The 24,404-nt window shown below is 41.5% G+C and overlaps 28 protein-coding genes across 28 annotated transcripts; 14 read left to right on the forward strand and 14 right to left on the reverse strand. All coding sequences in view use genetic code 6, as the record gives it.

Moving 5' to 3' along the window:
- Positions 1–36: 36 nt before the first annotated feature.
- Positions 37–1,296, forward strand: SS50377_28204 (uncharacterized protein; the record flags this gene model as incomplete). The annotated part of the gene is made up of 1 exon (XM_067911980.1): positions 37–1,296. The coding sequence occupies one exon, from the start codon at positions 37–39 to the stop codon at positions 1,294–1,296; it is 1,260 nt and encodes a 419-aa protein (XP_067761002.1).
- SS50377_28205 (uncharacterized protein) lies at positions 1,286–1,951 on the reverse strand (the record flags this gene model as incomplete). The annotated part of the gene is made up of 1 exon (XM_067911981.1): positions 1,286–1,951. The coding sequence occupies one exon, from the start codon at positions 1,949–1,951 to the stop codon at positions 1,286–1,288; it is 666 nt and encodes a 221-aa protein (XP_067761003.1).
- A 48-nt stretch (positions 1,952–1,999) lies between these two features.
- On the forward strand, positions 2,000–3,112 carry SS50377_28206 (uncharacterized protein; the record flags this gene model as incomplete). The annotated part of the gene is made up of 1 exon (XM_067911982.1): positions 2,000–3,112. The coding sequence occupies one exon, from the start codon at positions 2,000–2,002 to the stop codon at positions 3,110–3,112; it is 1,113 nt and encodes a 370-aa protein (XP_067761004.1).
- Positions 3,113–3,163: 51 nt separating this feature from the next.
- SS50377_28207 (uncharacterized protein) lies at positions 3,164–3,997 on the forward strand (the record flags this gene model as incomplete). Its single annotated transcript, XM_067911983.1, has 1 exon — positions 3,164–3,997. The coding sequence occupies one exon, from the start codon at positions 3,164–3,166 to the stop codon at positions 3,995–3,997; it is 834 nt and encodes a 277-aa protein (XP_067761005.1).
- Positions 3,998–4,070: 73 nt separating this feature from the next.
- SS50377_28208 (Aminopeptidase I) lies at positions 4,071–5,393 on the forward strand (the record flags this gene model as incomplete). Its single annotated transcript, XM_067911984.1, has 1 exon — positions 4,071–5,393. One exon carries the CDS (start codon positions 4,071–4,073, stop codon positions 5,391–5,393), a length of 1,323 nt encoding a protein of 440 aa, XP_067761006.1.
- Positions 5,394–5,402: 9 nt separating this feature from the next.
- SS50377_28209 (uncharacterized protein) lies at positions 5,403–5,630 on the reverse strand (the record flags this gene model as incomplete). Its single annotated transcript, XM_067911985.1, has 1 exon — positions 5,403–5,630. One exon carries the CDS (start codon positions 5,628–5,630, stop codon positions 5,403–5,405), a length of 228 nt encoding a protein of 75 aa, XP_067761007.1.
- Positions 5,631–5,639: 9 nt separating this feature from the next.
- SS50377_28210 (uncharacterized protein) lies at positions 5,640–6,014 on the reverse strand (the record flags this gene model as incomplete). Its single annotated transcript, XM_067911986.1, has 1 exon — positions 5,640–6,014. One exon carries the CDS (start codon positions 6,012–6,014, stop codon positions 5,640–5,642), a length of 375 nt encoding a protein of 124 aa, XP_067761008.1.
- Positions 6,015–6,043: 29 nt separating this feature from the next.
- On the forward strand, positions 6,044–7,672 carry SS50377_28211 (uncharacterized protein; the record flags this gene model as incomplete). Its single annotated transcript, XM_067911987.1, has 1 exon — positions 6,044–7,672. The coding sequence occupies one exon, from the start codon at positions 6,044–6,046 to the stop codon at positions 7,670–7,672; it is 1,629 nt and encodes a 542-aa protein (XP_067761009.1).
- Positions 7,673–7,674: 2 nt separating this feature from the next.
- SS50377_28212 (uncharacterized protein) lies at positions 7,675–8,610 on the reverse strand (the record flags this gene model as incomplete). The annotated part of the gene is made up of 1 exon (XM_067911988.1): positions 7,675–8,610. One exon carries the CDS (start codon positions 8,608–8,610, stop codon positions 7,675–7,677), a length of 936 nt encoding a protein of 311 aa, XP_067761010.1.
- Positions 8,611–8,865: 255 nt separating this feature from the next.
- Positions 8,866–10,035, forward strand: SS50377_28213 (uncharacterized protein; the record flags this gene model as incomplete). Its single annotated transcript, XM_067911989.1, has 1 exon — positions 8,866–10,035. The coding sequence occupies one exon, from the start codon at positions 8,866–8,868 to the stop codon at positions 10,033–10,035; it is 1,170 nt and encodes a 389-aa protein (XP_067761011.1).
- Positions 10,036–10,047: 12 nt separating this feature from the next.
- On the reverse strand, positions 10,048–10,500 carry SS50377_28214 (uncharacterized protein; the record flags this gene model as incomplete). Its single annotated transcript, XM_067911990.1, has 1 exon — positions 10,048–10,500. One exon carries the CDS (start codon positions 10,498–10,500, stop codon positions 10,048–10,050), a length of 453 nt encoding a protein of 150 aa, XP_067761012.1.
- Positions 10,501–10,631: 131 nt separating this feature from the next.
- Positions 10,632–11,048, forward strand: SS50377_28215 (Transmembrane domain-containing protein; the record flags this gene model as incomplete). The annotated part of the gene is made up of 1 exon (XM_067911991.1): positions 10,632–11,048. One exon carries the CDS (start codon positions 10,632–10,634, stop codon positions 11,046–11,048), a length of 417 nt encoding a protein of 138 aa, XP_067761013.1.
- Positions 11,049–11,064: 16 nt separating this feature from the next.
- Positions 11,065–11,559, forward strand: SS50377_28216 (uncharacterized protein; the record flags this gene model as incomplete). The annotated part of the gene is made up of 1 exon (XM_067911992.1): positions 11,065–11,559. One exon carries the CDS (start codon positions 11,065–11,067, stop codon positions 11,557–11,559), a length of 495 nt encoding a protein of 164 aa, XP_067761014.1.
- Positions 11,560–11,567: 8 nt separating this feature from the next.
- On the reverse strand, positions 11,568–12,032 carry SS50377_28217 (uncharacterized protein; the record flags this gene model as incomplete). The annotated part of the gene is made up of 1 exon (XM_067911993.1): positions 11,568–12,032. One exon carries the CDS (start codon positions 12,030–12,032, stop codon positions 11,568–11,570), a length of 465 nt encoding a protein of 154 aa, XP_067761015.1.
- A 235-nt stretch (positions 12,033–12,267) lies between these two features.
- On the reverse strand, positions 12,268–13,185 carry SS50377_28218 (uncharacterized protein; the record flags this gene model as incomplete). Its single annotated transcript, XM_067911994.1, has 1 exon — positions 12,268–13,185. The coding sequence occupies one exon, from the start codon at positions 13,183–13,185 to the stop codon at positions 12,268–12,270; it is 918 nt and encodes a 305-aa protein (XP_067761016.1).
- A 380-nt stretch (positions 13,186–13,565) lies between these two features.
- On the reverse strand, positions 13,566–14,120 carry SS50377_28219 (uncharacterized protein; the record flags this gene model as incomplete). Its single annotated transcript, XM_067911995.1, has 1 exon — positions 13,566–14,120. One exon carries the CDS (start codon positions 14,118–14,120, stop codon positions 13,566–13,568), a length of 555 nt encoding a protein of 184 aa, XP_067761017.1.
- Positions 14,121–14,336: 216 nt separating this feature from the next.
- Positions 14,337–14,777, reverse strand: SS50377_28220 (uncharacterized protein; the record flags this gene model as incomplete). The annotated part of the gene is made up of 1 exon (XM_067911996.1): positions 14,337–14,777. The coding sequence occupies one exon, from the start codon at positions 14,775–14,777 to the stop codon at positions 14,337–14,339; it is 441 nt and encodes a 146-aa protein (XP_067761018.1).
- Positions 14,778–14,928: 151 nt separating this feature from the next.
- SS50377_28221 (Cysteine-rich membrane protein 2) lies at positions 14,929–15,195 on the reverse strand (the record flags this gene model as incomplete). Its single annotated transcript, XM_067911997.1, has 1 exon — positions 14,929–15,195. One exon carries the CDS (start codon positions 15,193–15,195, stop codon positions 14,929–14,931), a length of 267 nt encoding a protein of 88 aa, XP_067761019.1.
- A 615-nt stretch (positions 15,196–15,810) lies between these two features.
- On the reverse strand, positions 15,811–16,317 carry SS50377_28222 (uncharacterized protein; the record flags this gene model as incomplete). The annotated part of the gene is made up of 1 exon (XM_067911998.1): positions 15,811–16,317. One exon carries the CDS (start codon positions 16,315–16,317, stop codon positions 15,811–15,813), a length of 507 nt encoding a protein of 168 aa, XP_067761020.1.
- Positions 16,318–16,403: 86 nt separating this feature from the next.
- SS50377_28223 (uncharacterized protein) lies at positions 16,404–17,330 on the forward strand (the record flags this gene model as incomplete). The annotated part of the gene is made up of 1 exon (XM_067911999.1): positions 16,404–17,330. The coding sequence occupies one exon, from the start codon at positions 16,404–16,406 to the stop codon at positions 17,328–17,330; it is 927 nt and encodes a 308-aa protein (XP_067761021.1).
- Positions 17,331–17,389: 59 nt separating this feature from the next.
- On the forward strand, positions 17,390–19,168 carry SS50377_28224 (uncharacterized protein; the record flags this gene model as incomplete). Its single annotated transcript, XM_067912000.1, has 1 exon — positions 17,390–19,168. The coding sequence occupies one exon, from the start codon at positions 17,390–17,392 to the stop codon at positions 19,166–19,168; it is 1,779 nt and encodes a 592-aa protein (XP_067761022.1).
- Positions 19,169–19,742: 574 nt separating this feature from the next.
- Positions 19,743–20,693, forward strand: SS50377_28225 (CDP-diacylglycerol---serine O-phosphatidyltransferase; the record flags this gene model as incomplete). Its single annotated transcript, XM_067912001.1, has 1 exon — positions 19,743–20,693. The coding sequence occupies one exon, from the start codon at positions 19,743–19,745 to the stop codon at positions 20,691–20,693; it is 951 nt and encodes a 316-aa protein (XP_067761023.1).
- A 285-nt stretch (positions 20,694–20,978) lies between these two features.
- Positions 20,979–21,593, forward strand: SS50377_28226 (Proteasome subunit beta type; the record flags this gene model as incomplete). Its single annotated transcript, XM_067912002.1, has 1 exon — positions 20,979–21,593. The coding sequence occupies one exon, from the start codon at positions 20,979–20,981 to the stop codon at positions 21,591–21,593; it is 615 nt and encodes a 204-aa protein (XP_067761024.1).
- A 196-nt stretch (positions 21,594–21,789) lies between these two features.
- Positions 21,790–22,287, reverse strand: SS50377_28227 (uncharacterized protein; the record flags this gene model as incomplete). Its single annotated transcript, XM_067912003.1, has 1 exon — positions 21,790–22,287. The coding sequence occupies one exon, from the start codon at positions 22,285–22,287 to the stop codon at positions 21,790–21,792; it is 498 nt and encodes a 165-aa protein (XP_067761025.1).
- A 47-nt stretch (positions 22,288–22,334) lies between these two features.
- SS50377_28228 (uncharacterized protein) lies at positions 22,335–22,799 on the forward strand (the record flags this gene model as incomplete). Its single annotated transcript, XM_067912004.1, has 1 exon — positions 22,335–22,799. One exon carries the CDS (start codon positions 22,335–22,337, stop codon positions 22,797–22,799), a length of 465 nt encoding a protein of 154 aa, XP_067761026.1.
- An 8-nt stretch (positions 22,800–22,807) lies between these two features.
- On the reverse strand, positions 22,808–23,302 carry SS50377_28229 (uncharacterized protein; the record flags this gene model as incomplete). The annotated part of the gene is made up of 1 exon (XM_067912005.1): positions 22,808–23,302. One exon carries the CDS (start codon positions 23,300–23,302, stop codon positions 22,808–22,810), a length of 495 nt encoding a protein of 164 aa, XP_067761027.1.
- A 16-nt stretch (positions 23,303–23,318) lies between these two features.
- On the reverse strand, positions 23,319–23,735 carry SS50377_28230 (Transmembrane domain-containing protein; the record flags this gene model as incomplete). The annotated part of the gene is made up of 1 exon (XM_067912006.1): positions 23,319–23,735. One exon carries the CDS (start codon positions 23,733–23,735, stop codon positions 23,319–23,321), a length of 417 nt encoding a protein of 138 aa, XP_067761028.1.
- Positions 23,736–23,866: 131 nt separating this feature from the next.
- Positions 23,867–24,319, forward strand: SS50377_28231 (uncharacterized protein; the record flags this gene model as incomplete). The annotated part of the gene is made up of 1 exon (XM_067912007.1): positions 23,867–24,319. One exon carries the CDS (start codon positions 23,867–23,869, stop codon positions 24,317–24,319), a length of 453 nt encoding a protein of 150 aa, XP_067761029.1.
- Positions 24,320–24,404: the final 85 nt, after the last annotated feature.

Consider the following 24,404-nt stretch of genomic DNA (forward strand, 5'->3'; position numbering starts at 1 on the left):
ATATTATATATATCATAAATCATAAATTTTCTAATTATGTCTGATGCGCTAGCATCGTTTAGATCCGCATCAGAACAAGCTTCTCAACTTAAATCCAACGTTAATAATAGTATAATAAATTAGAATACTACTCATAATTCTGCTTTCTACTCTAATAATTCAATCAACTCAAATAATTCATTTTCATCAACTAATTCACCACGTTAAAAAAATCAACACAAGCAAAGCTTTGCACAAAATATCGCCAATTATTAGGAAATATCTGCGAAACCTCCTTAAGCTACTCCTGATTTGGCTGTTCTTTATGAAAAAATATCACTTAAAGATAGAAAAATCAGAGAACTTGAAAATGAAATATCATTCATTTCTGATCAACTAGTATCATTAAAATCAGCTTCATCGAATGATTAAAATTTCACTATTTTAAACGATTTGACTATAGCAAAAACTTAAATTTCTGCATAAAGAAATGAAATTAAAATACTTAAAGCATCTTTAGAAACTCAAGAAATCACAGTATCACGTCTCAAGGTAATTTTAAGTTTTAGAGAGAAATAGCTTGCCATTTAGAGCGAAAAGAAGCCTCCTCTCACCGTCAAAAAGTAGAAGCTATCTGAAGAAGTAAAAAATCTTATTTTGGCAAATAAAAAACTATCAGAACAATTATTTAAAAACCGTGAGAAATTGACACGGGAATAATTTCTTGTTCTTTAGTAAGAGAAAATAACAGAAGCTGTAGAGATTGAAACACGTATTATTTATGAGTAAAAAGCAGAAATTTTGGATTAAATGAATATACTGAAATAAGAGAATAAATAGCAACAGAAAATTATTCGCATACTTGAAACTGAAGCTTCTAAATCTATAGAGGCAACAGATTCAAAATTTAGAAAATAAATTGGCGAATTAAAATAGGAAATACTAGATTTGGACAGTTAATTGGGTAATAAAAATCGATAATTAGCAACAGCTTAAAATCGCACAAGATCTTATGAATAACAAACCCTTATATACAAAGATGTTTCTGAATTAAAATCAGAAGCTATAAGTAGGCATCTACGCAACAATAATGATTTGAAGTTAGAAATGAAAATGCGAAATTATGAGACAAAGTCTATACTTAAATCGGCCAGTAATTAGATTTCAGAAAAATTAATGCAAATGAAACGTGAAAATCAAAAAATCTGTTAAGAATATAATATTTTGGCAAAAAAAACGAGCTCAGAAACTCGTGCTGAAGAAAAATTGAGGGATATATATTAATAGCTAAACGAGATTAAAGAGCTCACTGAGTGACTTGAAATTTGAATGATTTTCCTGATAAAAACAAAGAAATTTCATCTAATTAATTCTAATTAAGATTTAGTTTAATATGATAGGTTATTTACCTCTATAAATGTATAGAAAAGGATTTATTTTAAAAACTTGTATTAAGGTATAACAATTATATATTTTCATTTGCAAAAATATCGAATTTAAGCTATTATTAACTATTTATTGGTATATCTGTATCCTTAGATAATTCAAAGACACTCATTTATCGATTTCTTAGATAAAATAAAAGCTAAATTTATAGATCTAAAATACTTGGTTGAAAAGCCAATGATGCCTATACTTACATCAGAAATGTTTGATCTGTTTAGATATTTATAACTTCGTCCTTGCACTCTGCCGCTAAAATAATGAGACCCGAAATCAAGTTTCTAGAGTATGAAGAATGTACAGTATAATGATATAACATTGTTTCTTTTGTAAAAATTTTTAGTTCGTTGTTATCAGCTATTATGCGATAATATGATATATTATGTTAAAGTTTTTCTGGGAAAATAATTGGGATAGCAAATTTATTAGGAATTTTTAGATCCATTTATCGTATTAGTTTTCTATATCGTGTGACCTGAGATTGGATAAGGTCATTGTGTAGGTTTAGTATTTTGTTAAACTTTGGCATTTACTGATTATAAATATTATTTATATTATAGTAAACCTTATTACAAAAATGATAATTTTCGCTAAAAACAAATAAATCGTTAAATCTCAATAAATTGATCAACCAATACTTTAAAACCTACTAAATACAACTGATACCTACTTTGCGACTGACTTTCCAGCGTTTCCAAATGCTTTTAAATCTCACTACCTCAACTCAACCTTTATTTACATGAACTAGTTTGTTTAAATCTCTACAATTTCCCCAATGATGGACCATTTATGCTAGATATTCTATTTTTATTACGCAAATGATCTGCCAAAAGATTCAGATGACTTGATTATATCGACGCTCAATTATCTAAAATTGACTATAATGTCTTAAACAGAAATAGCTAAAATTTCAAGTAGTTTCAGACCATTTGTAGTACAAAAAAGCAATTCAATTGTTCAAAAATTAATATATGAGGATTATAATGTCCTGAATAACTGTTATTGCATATATCACTCCGTTTAGTACAAAAACTTGTGTTTATCAGAAATCGGCGCCCCGAAATTTGTTTTTGGGTTGTTGCATCGCATCTTACATTCTTAAGACAGAGTAATTTAACGTGAAATTTGCACTCCGGTGTTTGATGAAATCATCGGCACTGCTCCCCAAACTTGGATTTTAGATAAAAATTTCGATTTTAAGGGATAGGCTGATTAGTTAGAATTCAGTCCAAATTCGAGTTTTTAGTCCAAATTTTCAAAACCTGCCTATCTAATTTTCAGCCAGAAAGACGATATTTCATGCCTAAAAATTGTTACTGGAACGCTGCGCCCTGAGATAATTTTGGGAACGAATATTGTCGAAATGCTTAACTAGCAGAAATACATGAATAGCATTCAAATGATAGTTACGAATTCAATAGAAACCCTCGAAAAATTAGACTTGAGAAGCGGAGAAATTGTGTTTTAAAATAATAAGCTATTTTGTATTTCAAATTTAACCCTATAAATGGATTTGGTTGAGAGCATTATTAAAAATTTATATTTCAAAGAGAACGAAAAGTATGAAAATTTGACTTCTGATAGTCAGATTATGAGTATTGGGTATAATTTGTATGTTGGAAGAACTGAAAATTGCATTGTTATTAGCTAGAGATAAGATATGGAAATTGATATTTTTAATGGCTTATGAAGTGAGAACATATATTATTATATACCAAATTAAGATATTTAAAATATTATAATGCCAAAATTAATTTCAACAGAAATTATAAGTAAGCAGAAGATCAATCTATAGTTACATCCATATACATAATTTTTAGCAGCTTCTAATAATCAATTCCTAACTAATTTACTTCCGTGTAACACATAACATATATTTAAGTATAACCTATAAACAAAAACTTTTCACTATTTAGAATATTCTAATAACATATTAGTAACTAAATTCACAAAATTATTCACCCATATTATAATTGGAGTATTTGTCAGTGAGTAGACTGCGTCTATCCTCTATTTCTAAGGGTCCCTGGCTGAGCTTAATTTAGATACATTAAGTATCAACCAAGAAAGAAAAATATTCACACCAATTTTTGCATTCTCAAGTAATTCTTTAATCAAAGTTATATAGTAAAAATATGTGGTTTGTAATGATAGTATTCAAGAGTTTTAACATTAATTTGGCTTCAATTTTAAGAATATTATTACAGATGGAAACAATGTATTTGTTACTAATTAAGATGTTTACTAAATCAATAAGTAAGAAATTAAGAAATATAATGTTGGTCTTTTGGGGATTACATAATAAGGATGGGAAGTTGTATAAAAATAGGGAAAGTTATATATGGACGGATAATATTTGTAGAATGGAGTATTTATAACCATGTGGATGGAATACTTAGTGGAAAAGCGTGATAACGGTTTGTAATTATATAAAATAGTAGACTATTGTAAAATAATGAAATATAACATGTATGATGGCATTACAGACATAATATTCAGTTTTGAAGGCATGTTAATGCAAAGAAATGGATCTTTGTTATGGTTTAATAATTTTTATATAGATGATAATTAATGATATTGTAATATTAATATTATTGCCTTCCAGAATATCCCTGTTCGGAAAGCTTACGCCGGAGCAGACGCTGAAGATGCGCTCTTTGGCCGACGAGTACCTCGGCTTCCTCAGCAAGTACCACGCTGACAGGGAGCGCGTCCAGTGGGCCCAGGCCCTCCTGCTCTCCAAAGGATTCGTGCATCGCGAGCTCGGCGACGAGGCCGGCCTCCGCCCCGGCGACAGGTTCTTCTACGTGAACCACCACAAGAGCCTGATCGCTGGCGTGTGCGGCACCGCCACCGCTGACTCGGGCTTCACCTTCGTGGGGGCGCACGGGGACTACCCGCACTTGGACCTCAAGCCCAACTTCGTGAACGCGATGAAGGACCAGGGCGTGGTCACGCTCAAGTGCCACTACTTCGGTGGCGTCAAGAAGTACCAGCAGGCCACCACGCCCATGATCCTCAAGGGGTTCGTGCAGCGCCCCGACGGGCTGCACTCCTTCACCGTCGGCGACAAGCCCTCCGACCCGGTGTTCACGATCCCCGACCTGCTCATCCACCTCTCGTCGGAGCAGGCAGAGCGCAAGATGCGCGACGTCGTGAAGGGCGAGGAGCTCAACACGCTCGCCATGTCGGCCCCAGCGGACGACACGGTCGAGATGACGCCCGCCTTCCTGGCGCTCCTCGAACGCGAGACCGGGGTCACCGCCGCCGAGGTACCCTTCTGCGAGTTTCAGCTCTTCCCCGCCTTCCCCGCGCGCTTCGTCGGCCTCGACCGCAGCATGATCGGCGGTCCCGGCCAGGACGACGGCATCTGCGTGTTCACCGAGATGCACGCCCTGGTGGACCTCCAGGACACCCCCGCGGCTACGGCCGTCGCCTGCATCTATGGCTACGAGGAGACCGGCTCCAGCGGCTGCACGGGCGCCCAGTCCGGCTCGCTCGTGTACACCCTCAAGGACGTCATGTACGCGCTGGGCCTCGCCGAGCGCCAGCACGCCCGCGCCTTCTACAGGTCGCTGCTGGTCTCGGCGGACGTCACGGCCCTCTTCGACCCGAACTTCCCCGCGGTGCACGACAAGCTCAACGCCGCAGTGATGAACCGCGGCATCGGGCTCAGTCGCTACACCGGCTCTGGGGGCAAGAACGGGTCGTCCGAGGCCCCGACGGAGCTGCTGCACGCCATCCGCACCTGCGTCGGCGACGACTTCCTCTACCAGTTCGCCAACCTCGGCAGAATCGACATCGGCGGCGGCGGCACCATCGCGAAGTTCATCGGCGAACGCATGAACGCCCCCGTGGTGGACATGGGCCCCGGCCTCCTGAACATGCACAGCCCCTTCGAGGTGTGCGGCGTCGCGGACCTCTGGAGCGCGTACGAGGTGTACGGCAGGATCTTCGCCAACCACAAGTGAGAGAACACATCACTACTGCTCCAGCGCGGCTATCTTCTCGAGGTAAATCTGCTGCTCCTGCAATATCCGGCCCTCGCGCTCCGTGAGCTCCGCTAGCTGCGTCTCAAGCCCCCGCAGCTCCGCGTCCACGGCCGCCACGCCCTCGGCCACCTCAGCGTCGTACTGGGCCGTGCGGGGCGTCTGTCGGAGCAGGAGGTCCTGGATGAAGCCGGCCGCCACGAACTCGCGCTCGTCCATTTGGAGTGGTCACTTCCCGCTCCCCACCATTCGCTGCAGGCGGATTGCGCTCTCGTTGGGGGCCAGCGCCACCCAGTTGGTCGGCGTCGCAGCGCTGCTGGCAGGCCGGGGGGTGGCGCGCGGCGGCCCGATCCTGGACCGCGGGTGCATGGTGGACACCTCGCAGAACACGGCCCGGGCCTGGAACTCCAGGCGGGCCCTGCTAACGTCGAAGCGGAACATGCGGGGCGGCTGGGGAGTCGTCCCTCCCTCCGGGACGTCCGGGGGCCGTTCCGCCGGACAGGGCGCGCGGGGAGCCAGCAGCGGCACCACCACCGCCTCGAAGTCGTCGCTGAAGAAGGCCTGCGCGCGCACCGGCCGCGGGTTCTCGCGCGTGAATAGCATTTGGAGTGGGCTCTCTGCGACGGGTCATAATGTCGACCGGCCTGCACCTGCTGCGCGCCCTCCGGCACCGCGACTTCGCCCTCGCCCCGGAGGCCCTGGCGCCCCTCTTCTCGCCCTTCGCTGACTTTCACGCGCCCCCGCGGTCGTCGGCCGCCCTGGAGGACCTGCTGGCCCGGGTGTTCGCGCTGCGCCTGGCCCCGGACGAACGCGAGGCGCGCGCCCTGGTGCAGGAGGCGGACCCTTTGGCCGCCCAGCTGCAGATGCTGCGCAGCTTTCCGGCGGTGCTGGCGCTGGCCCGGCAGCGGCAGGTCTTCCAGCTCGTGCTCGTGTTCAAGAGCGCCCACTTCACCGGCTCTGAGGTGGGCGCAGAGGTGCTGGGCATGGCGCTCGCGAACGCGGGCTACTTCCGGGCCCGCGAGCTGGCGGCACTGGCCGGGAAGGTGGACGGTGCGCGGCTATCCCTCCAGCACAAGGTCGCTCTCGCCGCAGTAGACGACACGATTCTATTGGAGCTCGTCGGTGCTGGGTAACTGGCCCCGGAGCACCTCACCACGGACCAGCTGTGCGCGGCCGTCCCGGCGATCCCCACGGGCGCACTCTGTGCCTGCATCGGCCAGCGGCACCTCTCAGCACGGCACATCCTGCAGCTGGGCGAGGCGCTGCCTGAGAACGGGCTCGTGCTGGAGTTCCTCTGCTTCACCGCCCTGCGCGCTGGCTCCTTCAGCGCCGTCCTGGCCCGCGACGGCGACGACAACGCGGCCTTCTACGCCGAGCTGGAACGCCTCCCCACGGTACCAGAGCGCATGCAGTTCCTGGGACAGAGCGAGAGCGGCTGGCTGCATGCCACGGGCCTCATGCTGGTGTACTACCGCGAACTGGCCGAGGGGCGGGCGACGTCTGCCGTGGCGGTGGCGAGGGAGCTGCGGGTGCTCTTTGCGGAGGTCCCCGGGATGCGCCTAGCGGAGATGTTCTGCCTGGTCGAGTTCGGGGAGGTGCTGGACCCCGGCCTCGCCTCGCCTGAGTTCGCCGCGCTGGTGTGCCCCTTGCTGAACCGGCCCGCGCGGTGCCTGCTCGCAGCGCAGGCCGACGTGAGCACGGCTGCTGCGGTAGTGTGCCTGGACTGCGAGGTGCTGGTGGCGCTGGACGGCCCCAGGGTGGGAGAGATCGCGCGCCACTTGGGGGCCGAGGGATCGGACCTTCTTGCGCTCTGCACGCTGTACCCCTATGCGGACCAGGCGCTCGTGCAGTAGACCGTGGAGCAGCGGGGCGTGCTGCACCAGCTGACCACCGCAGAGAGGGACGCGTTCGAGTTCGCCTCGGGCCTGCTGCCGGACCGGGGGCGACTGGCGGCCCTCGCGTCGCTCCTGGACGCCATGCATCACCCCACGCCATGCGACTTCGATGACATCTACATGGCACTGCTCGCTGCGGACGAGCTAGTGGGAGGTCTGGGTTTCCGGGCGCTGGCCCTCTCTGCCGCTGCGCTGGAGCGATACTTCGGGGGCCTGACCGCGGCGCTGCGCCAGAACGTGCTATATCGCTACTTTTCCACCGAGCTGATGCTCTTCGTGCCCGCATTCCTCCCGGTGAGCGGCCTCTCCCGGCACCAGGTGGCGGAGGTGCTGGCGTACCGGTACTGGGCGGCACAAGAGGAATGAAATCACTGAGTGGGCGTCACGGGCTTCCCCATTCGCTGCAGATCCATGCAGGAGGCGATCCGCTTGCACGCCTCGGCAGGGTCGTCGGTGAAGGACGTGTTCTGGAGGCACTGCAGCATCTCGCCTCGGAGGCCGTCCAGCGTCCCGCTGCGGGCCCGCATCTGCACGTCGTCCAGGCCGACGGTCCGGTGGCAGAAGAACGCCCGAAGCACTACCCCCGCAGCGAGGACCACGATCGCGATCCCGAGCACCGAGATGAGGAACATCGCCTGCCCGAGCTGAATCTTGAGCTCATTGGCCTCCTTGGTGAGGTCCAGCAGGTCCTGGTTAATCCGGACGAACAGGTTCCTGCTAAGCGCCTTCTCCTGCTGGAACTCGAGCCCGAAATCGCCATGGTCCGCACCACTCACCGGGGCGTGCTGGAATTACCGCATGAAGAGCGTCTCGTCGAAGTTCTGCTCCAGCATCTTGAGGATGTTGTTTCCGTACACCCCGATGTTGCCGATCTGGCACATATGGAACTTGTTCTCGAACACGCTGAACTCAAAGCGGATGGACTTGACAGCGTCCGGGTGGTCCACCTTGAACATTCCCCCGCGGGAGTTGAGCGCAATGTTGCCGACCTCGACGCCTTCTGCGGACATGCGCACCTGCCGCAGGTTGGATGCGAAAGGCTGGCTGGAGAAGAAGTTGAGGTACTGGATGTGAACTGGCCGAATGAATGTGATCTGCATTGCGTAGAAGTCGTTCCTGCACGGGAACACCACGCTCTTGCGCGATTTCAGCAGGCTCTTGCAGTCCGGAATGTTGCAGGAGTTGATGAAGGCGTTGTATTCCTGGGAGGCGTAGTTTGCGGTGAGCTGCTTGATTTCGTTCGTATACGGCAACTCTATAATGTTCCTCGACGTAGGCGGTACTGCAGGCTGGGCCCTGGTCATCCAGTTGAAGTTATGTGTTAGATGCTGCTGAATTACAATTATTGAAAATGTTAATAGAAAACTATAGGCGAATAAATTCATCCGTAATGACCTCTAAGGTACTACATCACGTTTCTATTTATTTTACTAATCATTGCAACAATAACTCATTTATCTAAAAATTAGTATTAAATTGATAATTATTACTTTATAATTTAATATAACTTATTAGTATTATTATCTTATAGATTAAGCCAGTATACTAAAATATTGAAAATGTTCAAAAGTTGTTCAAAGTCTTAACAGCATAAAAATCAGTTCATTAAGTTTACAGAAGATGCTATTATATCATAACATCCTATAGATTCTAATAATTGTCTTTATGGCACCTCGTAAGGTCAATTATTTCTTTACTCTTTTGATACCAGGATTCCATAACTTATTGCATAATTCGAATCAGATGCAATTAGAACAATTGACTGTTATAATCGTGAAGCATTTATAGGATGTTAATCTGGCTCTGTTTATTTGATAAATCTGTCTGCTCAACAACCATCTTTATTAGGAAAATTAAATTCAGCAGTAACCAGATTATATATTTTTGGTGGAGGAAACAACCTTTATATCTATGCTGCTACAAAATCTTGTAGACTTTCAGCTTTTCAGCTTGTACTTGTCCGATCTTCGTTCTCTGGTAGTCTTAATAAGTAGCCCTCATCAGATATTTAAAAATAAACATAGACAATTTTGCAGATCACATTAGAAGAAAATATATTTGTTAAACATAATTTAGAACTTTTATAGTCTGAAGAAGAGTCTTCAGATAGTAAAATTAGTCACGTACATTCTTATATTAACCTAGTAACTTAAGATCCAAATAATCCAGTTCTTCCATCATGGACCCAAAAATATCACTTTGCAACCCCAACTTACCTTCATGGTTGTGAAGGAATCATAGCATTTTGTGCTGAGGACAAAACTGTCCGTTTTTATAATATTTTAACCTTCCAGGAAATGAGCGAATTTAGGCATGACAGACTATTCCCAACCAGTTGCCATATGTTTGAGAAACTATTTAGAGGGCAAAAGACACTATTTTGTATCATTGGATATAATGGTACTGGTACAGATGGAGGGGAAGTTTTTATGATGAATATCAAAGAAAACGATGTTTTCAAAGTTGATTTAAAATGTCAATTTATCGGTGGAATTCGAGCAATATCGTGCATTGATGAAAAGATACTCATCTCTGATAGGGTTTGTTGGCGTATTTTTGATCAGGAATATCAATAAATTGCAAAGTATGAGTTTAAAGACGAAAATCCGATAAGACTGGAATATTTTGAGAATGGTAATGAAATTATACACTATCTTACATATAATTAGGGTGTATGTGGTAGAGTTAAGTGGAACGGTGCCGCATTTAAGACTGATTTTATTGAGTGAAAAATGAATAAATCACTTAGAAATAGCAGTTTATAACTGTAAAATATAGTTATTCTATTAGGCAACATGATCCGCAAGCTTTTTATTATTGTCTTAGTGTATGCATAATTAAACAGTATTAGATAAATGTAGTTACTATAAATGAATATCAACTTCTTGCTAAATCATATCTTAGAATGAAATTGTTTGTGTTTCCATGTTAACAGCGTGCGGAGTTTTTAATAAAGATTATATATTTTAATTCTCCGCTAGAAGTTTCGAGATTAGAAGTGAAATGTGCTTTAAGTCGCTCTACGCTTTCTCTGCGGAGGGGCCCTGGCCGGCGTGGAGGTCGGCGAGCCTGGCCTCGAGGAGCCTGTTCTGGGCCTCGAGCGAGCCATTGAGCTCCACGAGCTGCTCAGTGCTCCAGAAGGCCGGGATACTCGACGGGATGGCGAGCCTCGGGGTGCCGGTGCTGGCGTTCATTGTGGGCGGGGGAATCGGATGTGGTGGGTTTGTGCGGAATGGTGTATCCTAGAAATAGGAATGACTCCGGGATGTTTCTGCCATCCGGGTATTCCTCCGGACCACTCCGGGGTTTGTAGGGCCCGCTCCGCATGGACGCCCAGCACCGCGACGTGGTCTCCCAGAGCCGCGTGCAGACCCTGCTGCTGCAGAACGCTCTCATGCTCTTCACGTACCAGACCCTCACGGCCGCCTTCCGCGCCGGGGAGGCCCCGCTCTCGCTCTACGCGATCCCCTGCTGCTACCTCGCGATCGACGCGGTCGCAGCCGGCGTGTCCCTGCACTGCTCGGTGCTCGCGGTGCGCACCCGGCCCGGCGGGCAGCAGACCCTCCCCACCAACTGCCTCAAGGGGCCCGCCTACGGCGCCGTGCTTGCCCTCGCCTGGGCCTTCGTGCTGGTGCTCCAGGGCGCGGGGAGCATCGCGGGGGTGGTGTCGGGGGTCGCACTGGCCTTCTCCGCCGTGATGCTGGCCGTCCTCGGCGTCGCCCTCACGGTCCCGGCCGAGTGAGGTAATTCCACTCCACATGAGCACTCTGGTCGTGCCCGAAGCGGAGGCAGGCAAGGCGGCCTACCTGATCCGGCGCTTCGGCCTGGCTGGGGTCGTGCCGCACCCCCTCTCCTACTACTGCCTGCAGCGCTCCTTCTTCGACGCCGGCCCGCTGTAGCCGCGCCTCTTCTTCCGCCGGCCGGTCGAGGCGGGCCGCTGGGTCGCTGTGTCCCACATCTCGCAGTCGCTGGAGGCCGACCTGATAGTTTCCGACGACTTCGGGACCGCCGTCGGCGCCCTGCTCCTCGCAGCCGGGGTGGAGCTGGCGCCCGCGAGCGCTGCCCAGGCCGAGCGGGAGCTGGGCAGGAGACCCGTGTATCGGGAGCTGGACCGCATCACGGCCATCCCGGGTGTGGGCCCGGTGCAGGGCCAGCACCTCCTGGAGCAGTTCGGCAGCCTGCGCGAGATCATGCGCCTGGTGCGCGGGGGGCATCGCCTGGGCATCCGGGGTCTGGAGCAGATGCTGCAGTGACCAATTCCTCACTCGACCTGCACCACCTCGCACGCCTCGTTCTTGCCGTCCAGCTGCCCCAGGCGCTGAAGCTCCTCCATCCCGGCGGCGACGGTGCCACACTGCACGAGGTCCCGCAGCGGGAGCTCCGCAAACGCCACCACGAACTCGCTGGCGCCCGATATACAGTACACGCCACTCGCCGCGGTGCGAACGGCCCCCTGGAACTGGACCTCGGGGGCGTCCTCGGAGGGGCAGCCGAACTGCGCGTAGAGGTCCGTGAAGACTGGCTGGACGTAGGTGTTCAGCAGCTGCGGCTTGAGCCTCTTCACGCCGACCAGCGTGGGGCAGCAGACCCGGCGCAGCAGCTTGATCGCCTGCAGCTGTGTCTCGTCGGGCGAAGGCAGCAGCTGGATGGTGAGGTGGAAGCAGGTGTGCTCCGAGCACAGCTTGAGGTCCAGGTGCTTCGTGAGCTGCGGCGTCGACAACCGCATTGTTGCGGTCTTCAGGATTATTATATATATTCCGCCATCGTATCCCAATGCGCAGCGCCCTCATCCCGCTGTCCTCCCTCGAGTACTCGTAGTCAGCCGTCTAAGAAATCTTCAGCTAGAGTTCATAAAAAGATTTCGTAATTATTTTTACCAGGAACTTAAAAATTATGTAAATTTATATTAACTTTTATAAAACTGTGTTTACTAATAAAAAAATAATAGTAAAATTCATACATCAAATTAACTTTTTAATTCTTTTCCCCATTTCTCTTATACAGTCCATATACTAAATTGCCATTTCTGCTTCTTCATTTTAATTATACAATAAACTACTTTGATGTTTTAATTTTTACTTTAATTTCTTATATTTTTCTTAACTTAGTTTTAATTTTTTTTCTAGCTCTTTAACTCGGTTGGATAAATAAATATCTTTAGAACTATTTTAGGAGTCATTGATGTTGTCTGCGTTTAATGACTAGTAAATATTAAAATTTTCCTTTGTATAAGGTGTTATATGTTAAACAGAAGCAGATTTATTCATATTTATACCCATATCTTAATTATGAGTGCTATCCAACTCAATATTATATGAATCAAAATACGATTACGTTTCAATAGATTTATATTAACATTGGTTTTAAGTTGATTAAGATTTTTATAAGTTGATATTATCTAGTACTAAAGAGTCTATAAGAGATTAATATTTCTTTGTGGATTCAAATTATTACTAAGTTTAAATTAGGTATTCACGTTCCTAATGTTAATATTTTAAAATTAAATCCTATTAATGCTAAATTTATGAGTTTTAATTAGCTATTTATAATTCTAATAACAATGTTTACTCTTAATTTTAATTCTATATAGAAACTATTTAACATTAGCTTTTGGTACTACTATCATCATTTTCTGATAACAATTCTGCTGTCAAAAATAATTACTTATCCATACAGTTTGTATGAGATGTCTAAGAAAGGTGCACATTTGATTATGATATTTAGCTATCTAATACTTGTTTAAATGAATCTTATAATAAGCTAATAGTTTTGTTGCTAATAGATTCATAAGTTTTTGGTTAGGAAGAGCGGCAAAAAGAAACACGTTACCTACTTTGGTAGTAATTTTGTTCTTTGAGTTTATCTAGTAGATTTGGCATTTTTCTTATGATTATATACTATTTTTATTTATATATACTGATGAATTACATCCTTATCTAAATATTTTATTTTATTATTAGTTCATGTGATAGTAAATATTCTTTGATTTTTCAAAATACTAATTTGGTTAAAGTAATAATATATATATATATGTAAAACTTAATATATCAAATCAAGAAATATACTACTTATTATAATATTTAATATATATCAATAATATTTGTTTTAGTATTATTTGAATGAAATAAGCTCTTTATTACTTAAGCGTGTATATAGTTATAATACCATATTATCTAAATTAGTTACAAACTCTAATAATACTATCACATAAAACTAATATATTTAAATATATTAGTTTTATAAAAATAATAATCTACTCTCATTCATCCAAAAGACTCAGCAACCCTTATTTAATCTTTATCTGATATTAATTTTTATTTTCTATTTTTTAATTAGACTTACTCTTCAGTTATTGTTCTAAATTTTTTATCTTAGCTTCCTATGATATCATTTATTCTGTAAGTCTTTATCTCTCTTAAATTAACTTATCACAGTCTCCTTAAATTCTATAATGCAAGGTAGCAGCTTGCACATTATAAGAATCTTCTATATGTAACTTAATAGATTATGCATTTATTTCGATATCTTAGCTGGTAATTTAACTCTTCAGAAGTTATTATTATTTAAGGTCCTGATTTTCCTTTATAAGATTCGAAAGTAGAAATGATATTTAAGTTAAGTCAGCTTATGTGTTTTTCTTAGCTGTTCTAGGTGAATATGCGTATTTTTATAATTATTAAGTAAGCTTTTAGTTACATGATTATAATTAAGCAAAATGTTCTTTAAGAAATTTCAAGGAATGGTTAGATTCATCTATAACCGTAAATTAGGCAGAAGATAAATTGATTTGAGGCACTTATAAAATTATAGTCATTTTGTTATACTAACAAACCCAGTTATATTTATTTATATTATATTATGAAATAAATTTCTGTCTAAATTTATTAATTCTATTCTAAATTAGTAAATGTGAAATATCATAAATATAATCTCATATAAAATTAATTATTAAAATTATTTGATTGATGAAGATATTTATCCAAATAATTGTATATTATACTCGGTATACCCTCAAAATAATTTATTTCTTTCACTGATTTGATGGAGTCATAATTTACTTTATTGTTTAATTCGCTAAGTAAAGGTTATTATTAATTAGTTTCCTTGATAATATTTTCAATTCTGTTAATTCGTCTTTTTACTAAGTATTTTCATTGAACTATTAAATATTTTTATAAAGTTTTTAAATCATTATACTTTGTTATTATATATTTTATTATTATGCTGAATAATAACTGTTGTATTAAAATTCAAACTATTAGTATTGCTTAATGATTCTTTATTATTCTTAAATAATAGAGTTCACCTCGTTTTCTGTTTATACTTCCTAATTAGACGTAGCACATAACTAAAAACTTGTATTATTTATATCTTATTCTTGCTGTTATGATATAGATATCTTTAGTTAATTCAGTGATTAATTCATCTCAAATTAGATATCCGAGTAGGATTTTTAGTTGGGTTAAATCATCTAAAAATAATGTAGAGTGTTTGTAGAACGTATATCATTTATAAATCCTACTAATATAACTATTATATTTATGCTTATTTTTACTTTGAATAGTTTAAAAAATTGTTTCGTTATTAAGTAAACTTTTGATAAAAATTCGATCACTATAAAATCATCCAGGACACATCATTTTTACCCCAACAATAATTGCCACAATCCATCCCCAGAATATAAAGCATGTGAAGAACATACTAGCACCTGCCACCATCACACCACAACAGGAGGGCCTAAAGCATCCGTAGCAGCAAATTGAGCAAATACATAAACCTGAACCAGGGAAGAAGATGTTTACTAATCCGGCACAGCATTGGCAGCGTTCAAAATGTGGTTCCTAACATTTGAAAAAGATATCACAACAAGAAGGCTCCTCATTCGACATTTTGAGCTGTTGTAGAAAGTAGATTAAAAGATATTGTTTAAATACTATTTACTATAAAATCATAAGTTTATCTAATTCTTTAACCTCCATCAATACATATACATCATTCTGGATTGAACTAAGACTTAAAATTTATATTTATAACTATTAAAATTCTTTTTATAATCAAGAATAATGTTACTTAACTACTATACATATTCTTTAGCGGACTAAATTATACTATTAATATTGTACACTATTTTTTTTCAATTTTAGTTCAAATTTACATATATACTTAGCTTTACCGTTATTTAAACACACTGAATATAGTAGGTTTAAAGCGAAAATATTAACAAATCGAGTAATTTTTCATTATTAATGCTGAACCCTAACTCAATATGTTATTTTCTTAATAACAAACGTTTGGATCTCGGAAATTGTACCAAACTCACCAAAATACTTTCATTCTACTCGCAAAATCCATATTTTATAACCCTCAAATTCTTGCATTATATCAACTCAGCCTTCCTAAGGCGTCTTTTTCTAAAATTTCAACCAGATAAAACCGCTAACCTCAAGGAAATTACCGTATCTTCCTATTTTCCGAAAAAATATCTCAGTATCACTTAAAATCACTCACTCGTAGCTCCGCATACACACCAAAATCTGATTCAGGATAGAGTCGACCACCGCCTCGCAAAACGCGACGTCGACTACGACCTTTTCCACTTCCAAATTCACGCCAAATCCAATTTCCGGCAGCTCCTTCAGCGGCTGCTCCTCAAATTTCACAGAAAAATCGGTGGTTTTGCCGTCAAACTCAGTAGAATTTTCGTGTAATTTGCAGAACGAAACACCGACGGCATCGGCGTAGCATCCGAGAAGCGCAGGCTCAGAGCAAGAAGGAAATGCGCAGCGCGCTACATTTGCGGATGCTGGAAAGTGGTGCGCGCAGAATTTCGCGTGGGGGAGTGCTGGAAACTAACAGAAAACGCATTTAGTAGAAGGGGGCGATTTGAACGTTTTCGGATGTACCTGCGAAATAGCTGTTGATTTCAGAAGAATTGGTGTAATTGGCTGCGAAAATAGGTCAGGTTATGTTTAAAGAGCTAGATAAGCATTAATTTTGTCAATATTTGACATTTTCTAGAGTGGTGTGAATTAATAAAATTTATAATAGTATATGATAAATATTTATATAATTATCCGTTCCTATATTTCTTAAAGTAATGTCAGATCATGAAAATAAGTAGGAAGAAGTGGAGTTAGATATTTTTAATGCTCTAAGTTCCAAAAAAGTATCAGATAGGATATCAGGTATAAATGCTTTTCAAAGCTACCTAAAGACAAATGATCCAATTACAGATTTATCAGATGCAATTATTACATGTTTCAAAAAGTAGCCAGATAACCCAGAATTGTTCGATTTCTTATCTCATTTTATATTAACGAACACTACAGAAGATTTAGAAAACAGTATTTTCTCTTTCTTTGATGATTAGAGAATTTCGATTCTTCTTAATTAACCATCTTCAGATTCGTTGATAATTTTTGCATCTATTTATTAAGTTTTTATTTCATCATCCGATCTAATTGTGTAGAAGTTATTTGAATTATTCAAAGATAGGCCAACAGAAACTCTATGTACGGCTCTTTCATATATTACAGTTTCTAATTTAGAGTTAGTTTAGCATCTTATATAGTAAACTGAAACCATTCAATCTTTATTAGAAAGTGATAATATTAGTCTATAAATAGGAGCAGCACGTTTGGCACTATCGTCTGCAGTAGCTGAAAATTACGTTTCCAACTTTGAAGAGTTAAATGATATTTATGGTTATAAAATTAGTACAGAAAATAAGAAACTTTACAGAAAAAGCTTTGGTGAATTTTTGGACGAACTAAATGGAGAATTTAAAGGCGAAAATATAAAAATTGGTCGCGAAACTATTGAAATTGATAGTAGAGAATTTCAGGACAGATATGATATGATTAAGAATGGTATAAATGATGGAAATCTGAATTACTGGTTGTGTAAAGGCTTGAGAGTTAGGGAATTTTTAGGTTTAGGAGATGTGGTAACCGATGTAATTTCAAAAAGACAATCAAAATAAGAAAAATAACACGAAAAAATAAAAAGAAAATAGAACAAGTGATAAATCATTCTTTGTATGTATAATATATATGTTATATAATTCCGCTCCAAATTTACAAAATGTTATCTATGCTTTCTTCGGCACATGTGGGAAATGACACCACAATGGCTTCTTCTCGTTACCCTAATTTTACTGATTTTGGTATTAAGTCTCAAATAATTGCGTAGTCACCTTTACCAGGGTAAATGTCTGGTCCAAAACTTCAGTAAGTATCTGATGAGCCTTTATAATATAAAACTTCTACCAAATTAAATCTTGAAATGAATACTGAAAATTCAATTTCAGTATCAGTTCTGACAAAAAATGGCGGATCATTGGTCGCCAAAGCCAGCTCATTAGGGTCAGTAGATGGATTTTGTAAACCCTTATTAGAGAAAGTAGATGAAGAATGTTATTAATGTAAATTGTATGCACGGGGATAGTTTGTGGGAACAGGTGAAACTAAGATTACGATCTCTGAAAATCTTACAGATATATGCTCAATTATTTTAGAATTTTAAGTTATTGAATAGAAGCAAACATAAAGTGGTTTTAACCCTTATTCAAACCAAGCATAAATTCCTCCACCTCCTTAAGCTTCAGTATCATTTTAGAATCAGTCTATAAATAATTAAACAGGAGTTTACACAACTTAAATGATGAACTAACATATGAATCAAACATAACATTCTAACACACCTGCAACTTTTTATCCAGGTATATCATATGCTCCTAATTAGTCAATTTATGATGCTCCAAATAACTACTCTTCATAAATTAATTAACCAACTCCAGCCCCTTAGTAGTTTTAATCAAATGTTACTCCTCTTTAAAATTATACATAAGTACCATTATCTGTTCCAGTTAATGCACCATCTGTGGATATTTAGAATTATGATTAGTAGTAGCAGTAGCAGCATTTCTAAAATTCAATGCATAATTCAAGATCTTAAAACATACTTAAATAATCAATTGCATAGACACATTCGCACGATAATCAAATACATGTACCTAATACCCGAGAATCGATTAACAACATTGTTACTTCAAATAAGGTAATTCGTGTTTTACCATCTGATGCTATATTTCCACCAGCAGACGCTATGCATCCATCGGTACGTCCAATACGTGTAAGAAATGTATTCAATGAACCATTATAGATATCTTGTTCTATTATAGGAAGAAGTTATGACCCTGATATTGAAAAAAATGTTAACTGTTGTAAAACAAATTAACCATTCACTATTGTTTAGAATTAAAAATTTACACTTTAAAATTGCGTAGATCCTGATTAAGAAATAATTTCACAAGATGTTATCATATAATTTTAACCGAGAAATGCATAAATTACTGAGCAACAATAGTGGTTATTTGCTGCGAAACTGGTTATTTAAGTAGTTGGGCAGACTGTTAAAAAATCATTTTAGGTACCTTTATTAGGTGCTTTTGGTTAACCTGATATTGTTACGAAAATCATTTCTAATAACTAGTTGATGATTGAAAATATAGGCTAGTGTCCATCGTTTTTAAGACTTAAACCAGTGATATCTGGTTAGAACAAGAAACATGCTAGAAATGCTATTCAAGCTCCATTAGCACTTGATTTTGATAGCTTGGTTTTGCAACCTGGTTAATGCTAAACAGTAAGATTAACTTAAATTTAAACAGAATATAATATGAGTACTGATGAAACTGTATGTATTGAAATTAGATATGGTCATGAAGCTTTACGACTTTTAGCTTTGGCTAGTGAAGGTAAGGGTGCTTGGAAAGGAATTTATGATGTTTTAAGAATTAAAGATGATGTTTTAAGAGTCATGGGTAATTGCTTAGAATGTTAAATTGTGGAAATTTAATGATTTGTTGTTTATATAGTTTATTAGTATAATAACTATTATTATTACCACAAGTAGATTTGAAGTTATTTTAAAGAATTAAGATAATATTATAATTATAAATAATTATAATAATATATTATAGTTAGAATATTATTTAAAGATTTAAATGATTAGAGCGCTTCAATTTCTCATAGCTGTCTTTTCATTTATTACTATAAAATTAACCTTTTCACATTTAAATTGTTTTAAGAATCCATCAAGGTAGATGTTTGTTATCAACATCATCAGACTTTCAACCTCAATTTTATCCTCATATTTTTTATATTAAAATTAAAACTAAAATTCATGGCTGCTATTCTTAATTGGATCTCCAACTTTCTTCCTTAATTTTCCAAATGTAAAATTTTTCCGCAAACAAAAAATAGATCATAAAGTTCATTTTTCTATAATTTCATCTTCCTTTTTTATTCTTCCATTATTTTTTGTTTTTGTACTTACTATTCATATTTTTAAGTTAGAGCTCATTTTTGCTTATTTAACTTCGGAGTTATGGTTTTCAACATATCCAGTTTTGAAGTTTAATAGAAATAGAAATATGCTTATCTAAATTAAAGAATTTCTGTCACTATCTGCAGTATATTATGCATTTTAAGGAAATGAGAAATTAGCTAACAACTAACTTTTATCATCCATTATTATTGCCTTTTTTAATTTTACATTTTGCTCAATACCAAAATTTTGGTATGCGAACATCATTTCGCTTTTAAATATGCTTTGTGGTATTATCGCAATTTATAAGTAGATTTTCGAGTTTTCAACAAAACCCCAATTTCGTGTTCTGTTCTACGTACTAGCTGGCCAGTTTTTCGATGTATTTGATGGTCGTGCGGCGGATAGATTTGGCAGTACAAAATATGGAGAAATGTTTGATGATGCTGCTGATTTTACTAGTTTTGGTGTAGCCACTGGAGTATTAATATATTAGAGTTTCCATCACACTTTTTATTTTTCGCATTCTGTTTCACTAATAAGTGCTATGTTTTATATTTCTTGCGTAGCTTTTCGTCTCGTGCGTTTTGTTATTAATAAGCACAAATCAGGAAAAACTGGTGGAGTTCGTTTCTTCGAGGGCCTACCTAGCCCGGCAACGAGTGCATTCGTGATTACTTTAACCGTCGGAATTTAAAGCTTTAAAATGTAGAATTTGAGTGTTTTTGAACATTATAAAAAAATTATATAGGTTATCTATTTGGGTTTAATTATTTGTATTCTTACTCTTACTGTATCAAAAATAAAATATGCCCATTTTGGGCGTGTTTTCGCAAGCAAAGACTTTGTTTCGCACAAAGCTATGGGTATGTGTGGGTTTGCGTTAATAAGTGCTGTTTCATAGTGTATTGTTACTAAAAATCCGGATGGTATAGTTGGGTTTGGAATAGTTGGTATAGTTTGGTATATTTTTTCACCAATTTTGACTTAAAAGCTATATTTGAGAGCTGAGACTGCGGATATGGAAAGTAGCGAAACAGATGACAAAGATGAGTGAAACTAATTGTAATACTTGAATGGTCCAATTTATTATGATCAACAATTATTTTACCACACGAAATAATAAAAATCTATAAAATTATCAACTAGTTAGTTTATTATTTATTAGGGAAAACATACCTAAGAATTTAGAATAAAATATTATAAAATTTTTAACTATTAAGTAAAAATCTTTAACTGTATTATATTTTAATTAATTAGTTCATTTACGAATATATTTTATAAATATCTATACTATATTATATATAAATATATTAAAAAATTATTTTTTGTCCTCTAAGAAATGAGTGACGCTTCAACATATAACGGAGGAGCTATCCTAGCTATGAAAGGCAAAAACTGTGTTGTAGTTGCAACAGATAAGCGTTTAGGCGCAAGTTATTAAACAATAACAATGAATTACCCTAAAATCTCCCAGCCTAATAAGTCTTGTCTCTTGGCCATTGCTGGTTTTGCCTCAGATGCTCAGATGCTTCATAGAGATTTAGCATCAAGATGCGAACTTTTTGAGTTTGAAAACAATCGCTCTCTTACCCCTTCAGAGCTCATAAATCTAGTATCTGCCGTACTTTATGAAAAACGATTTGGTCCACTTTTCGTCTCACCAATCATTGCTGGTATGGAAGGAGATATTTCAATTGTCGGTGGACATGATTCTATTGGTGCTCCTGCCATCAGCGACTGGATCGTTGATGGTACTGCGAATGAGTTCTTACTAGGTCCAGCTTAGATGTACTGGAAAGAAGGAATGGGAAAAGAAGAACTAATTGAGTGTGCTAGTAAAGTTATGTAAGCAGGAACTAACAGGGATGCATATTCAGGATGGGGTATATAAATTCACTGCATGGAAGCAGATGGGTCCATGGAAATAAGAGATATAGCTTGCAGAATGGACTGAGTGAAATGTGTAGGGATAATATTAGATTAGTTGATTTATGTATATCAGATTTATCTTAATATTATTTTGTAAATAAAAGATTATGTATATTTATGGAGTCAAATATTAAATATAAAAAGAAATAAATTTTCTAACAATCTTTATTTTTATTAGCAAACTCAAGTGTTTACGTATAAAATTTAATTTCTTCCACCAATCACTTCTTCACATCAAATTCTAAAAAATTCTTTTGCCTTAACGTCATATCAGCAGCCCTTTATTTGCTTGAATTAACTTCAACAGCTTTATAAAAACTTTACCAAGTGTTCTTTTTTTCAATTGGTTTAATTATTTTTTATTTAAACTGGTTAGCTCCAAGATAAGCTTATTATTGCTAAATAAAGCTATTTTCAAAAAGTTGTGTATTATTACTAGATTTAAGTTAAATTCTCTTAGGAATTTATCTCTCCTTCCGCAATCTATCAATTTCATCTGTTAGAGTTCTTTATAATATTTAATGTGCTTCTATGCGTTATTTATTAAGGAAATTTGCATATATTTTTTCTTTATGCAAGACTGGGTTGGAGAATACTTAAGGTCTTATTGGCTAGGATCTAATAGGAGACATAAGTGATGTATCTACACGATCAAATATTTCTTAGACGGCTGACTACGAGTACTCGAGGGAGGACAGCGGGATGAGGGCGCTGCGCATTGGGATACGATGGCGGAATATATATAATAATCCTGAAGACCGCAACAATGCGGTTGTCGACGCCGCAGCTCACGAAGCACCTGGACCTCAAGCTGTGCTCGGAGCACACCTGCTTCCACCTCACCATCCAGCTGCTGCCTTCGCCCGACGAGACACAGCTGCAGGCGATCAAGCTGCTGCGCCGGGTCTGCTGCCCCACGCTGGTCGGCGTGAAGAGGCTCAAGCCGCAGCTGCTGAACACCTACGTCCAGCCAGTCTTCACGGACCTCTACGCGCAGTTCGGCTGCCCCTCCGAGGACGCCCCCGAGGTCCAGTTCCAGGGGGCCGTTCGCACCGCGGCGAGTGGCGTGTACTGTATATCGGGCGCCAGCGAGTTCGTGGTGGCGTTTGCGGAGCTCCCGCTGCGGGACCTCGTGCAGTGTGGCACCGTCGCCGCCGGGATGGAGGAGCTTCAGCGCCTGGGGCAGCTGGACGGCAAGAACGAGGCGTGCGAGGTGGTGCAGGTCGAGTGAGGAATTGGTCACTGCAGCATCTGCTCCAGACCCCGGATGCCCAGGCGATGCCCCCCGCGCACCAGGCGCATGATCTCGCGCAGGCTGCCGAACTGCTCCAGGAGGTGCTGGCCCTGCACCGGGCCCACACCCGGGATGGCCGTGATGCGGTCCAGCTCCCGATACACGGGCCTCCTGCCCAGCTCCCGCTCGGCCTGGGCAGCGCTCGCGGGCGCCAGCTCCACCCCGGCTGCGAGGAGCAGGGCGCCGACGGCGGTCCCGAAGTCGTCGGAAACTATCAGGTCGGCCTCCAGCGACTGCGAGATGTGGGACACAGCGACCCAGCGGCCCGCCTCGACCGGCCGGCGGAAGAAGAGGCGCGGCTACAGCGGGCCGGCGTCGAAGAAGGAGCGCTGCAGGCAGTAGTAGGAGAGGGGGTGCGGCACGACCCCAGCCAGGCCGAAGCGCCGGATCAGGTAGGCCGCCTTGCCTGCCTCCGCTTCGGGCACGACCAGAGTGCTCATGTGGAGTGGAATTACCTCACTCGGCCGGGACCGTGAGGGCGACGCCGAGGACGGCCAGCATCACGGCGGAGAAGGCCAGTGCGACCCCCGACACCACCCCCGCGATGCTCCCCGCGCCCTGGAGCACCAGCACGAAGGCCCAGGCGAGGGCAAGCACGGCGCCGTAGGCGGGCCCCTTGAGGCAGTTGGTGGGGAGGGTCTGCTGCCCGCCGGGCCGGGTGCGCACCGCGAGCACCGAGCAGTACAGGGACACGCCGGCTGCGACCGCGTCGATCGCGAGGTAGCAGCAGGGGATCGCGTAGAGCGAGAGCGGGGCCTCCCCGGCGCGGAAGGCGGCCGTGAGGGTCTGGTACGTGAAGAGCATGAGAGCGTTCTGCAGCAGCAGGGTCTGCACGCGGCTCTGGGAGACCACGTCGCGGTGCTGGGCGTCCATGCGGAGCGGGCCCTACAAACCCCGGAGTGGTCCGGAGGAATACCCGGATGGCAGAAACATCCCGGAGTCATTCCTATTTCTAGGATACACCATTCCGCACAAACCCACCACATCCGATTCCCCCGCCCACAATGAACGCCAGCACCGGCACCCCGAGGCTCTCCATCCCGTCGAGGATCCCGGCCTTCTGGAGCACTGAGCAGCTCGTGGAGCTCAATGGCTCGCTCGAGGCCCAGAACAGGCTCCTCGAGGCCAGGCTCGCCGACCTCCACGCCGGCCAGGGCCCCTCCGCAGAGAAAGCGTAGAGCGACTTAAAGCACATTTCACTTCTAATCTCGAAACTTCTAGCGGAGAATAAGGATATTCAAAGTTCATTACAGAGATCCACTACTTGTAATTCGTCGACTGAGACACAGTATTTTGACGAAATAGCTTAGTAGGTCGTGGATGAAAAACTTGAATAACTAGAAGCGTAAAATCTGATGTATTACTTTTAACAATAAAGCGATAATCGTAGAGTTTAAAAATATGTTGATTAATAGAAATAGTGTATTTAGCAGTTGCAACAGAAGCTTAATATATGACCTAAGTTTTGTTAAAAGTGATATGTATTAAATTATATATTACTAGAGTTTAAAAATATAAGTATAAAGTATACTCATGTTTCCA

The sequence above is a fragment of the Spironucleus salmonicida genome, chromosome 8, assembly GCF_000497125.1.
Source record: "Spironucleus salmonicida strain ATCC 50377 chromosome 8, whole genome shotgun sequence".
Taxonomy (NCBI): domain Eukaryota; phylum Fornicata; order Diplomonadida; family Hexamitidae; genus Spironucleus; species Spironucleus salmonicida.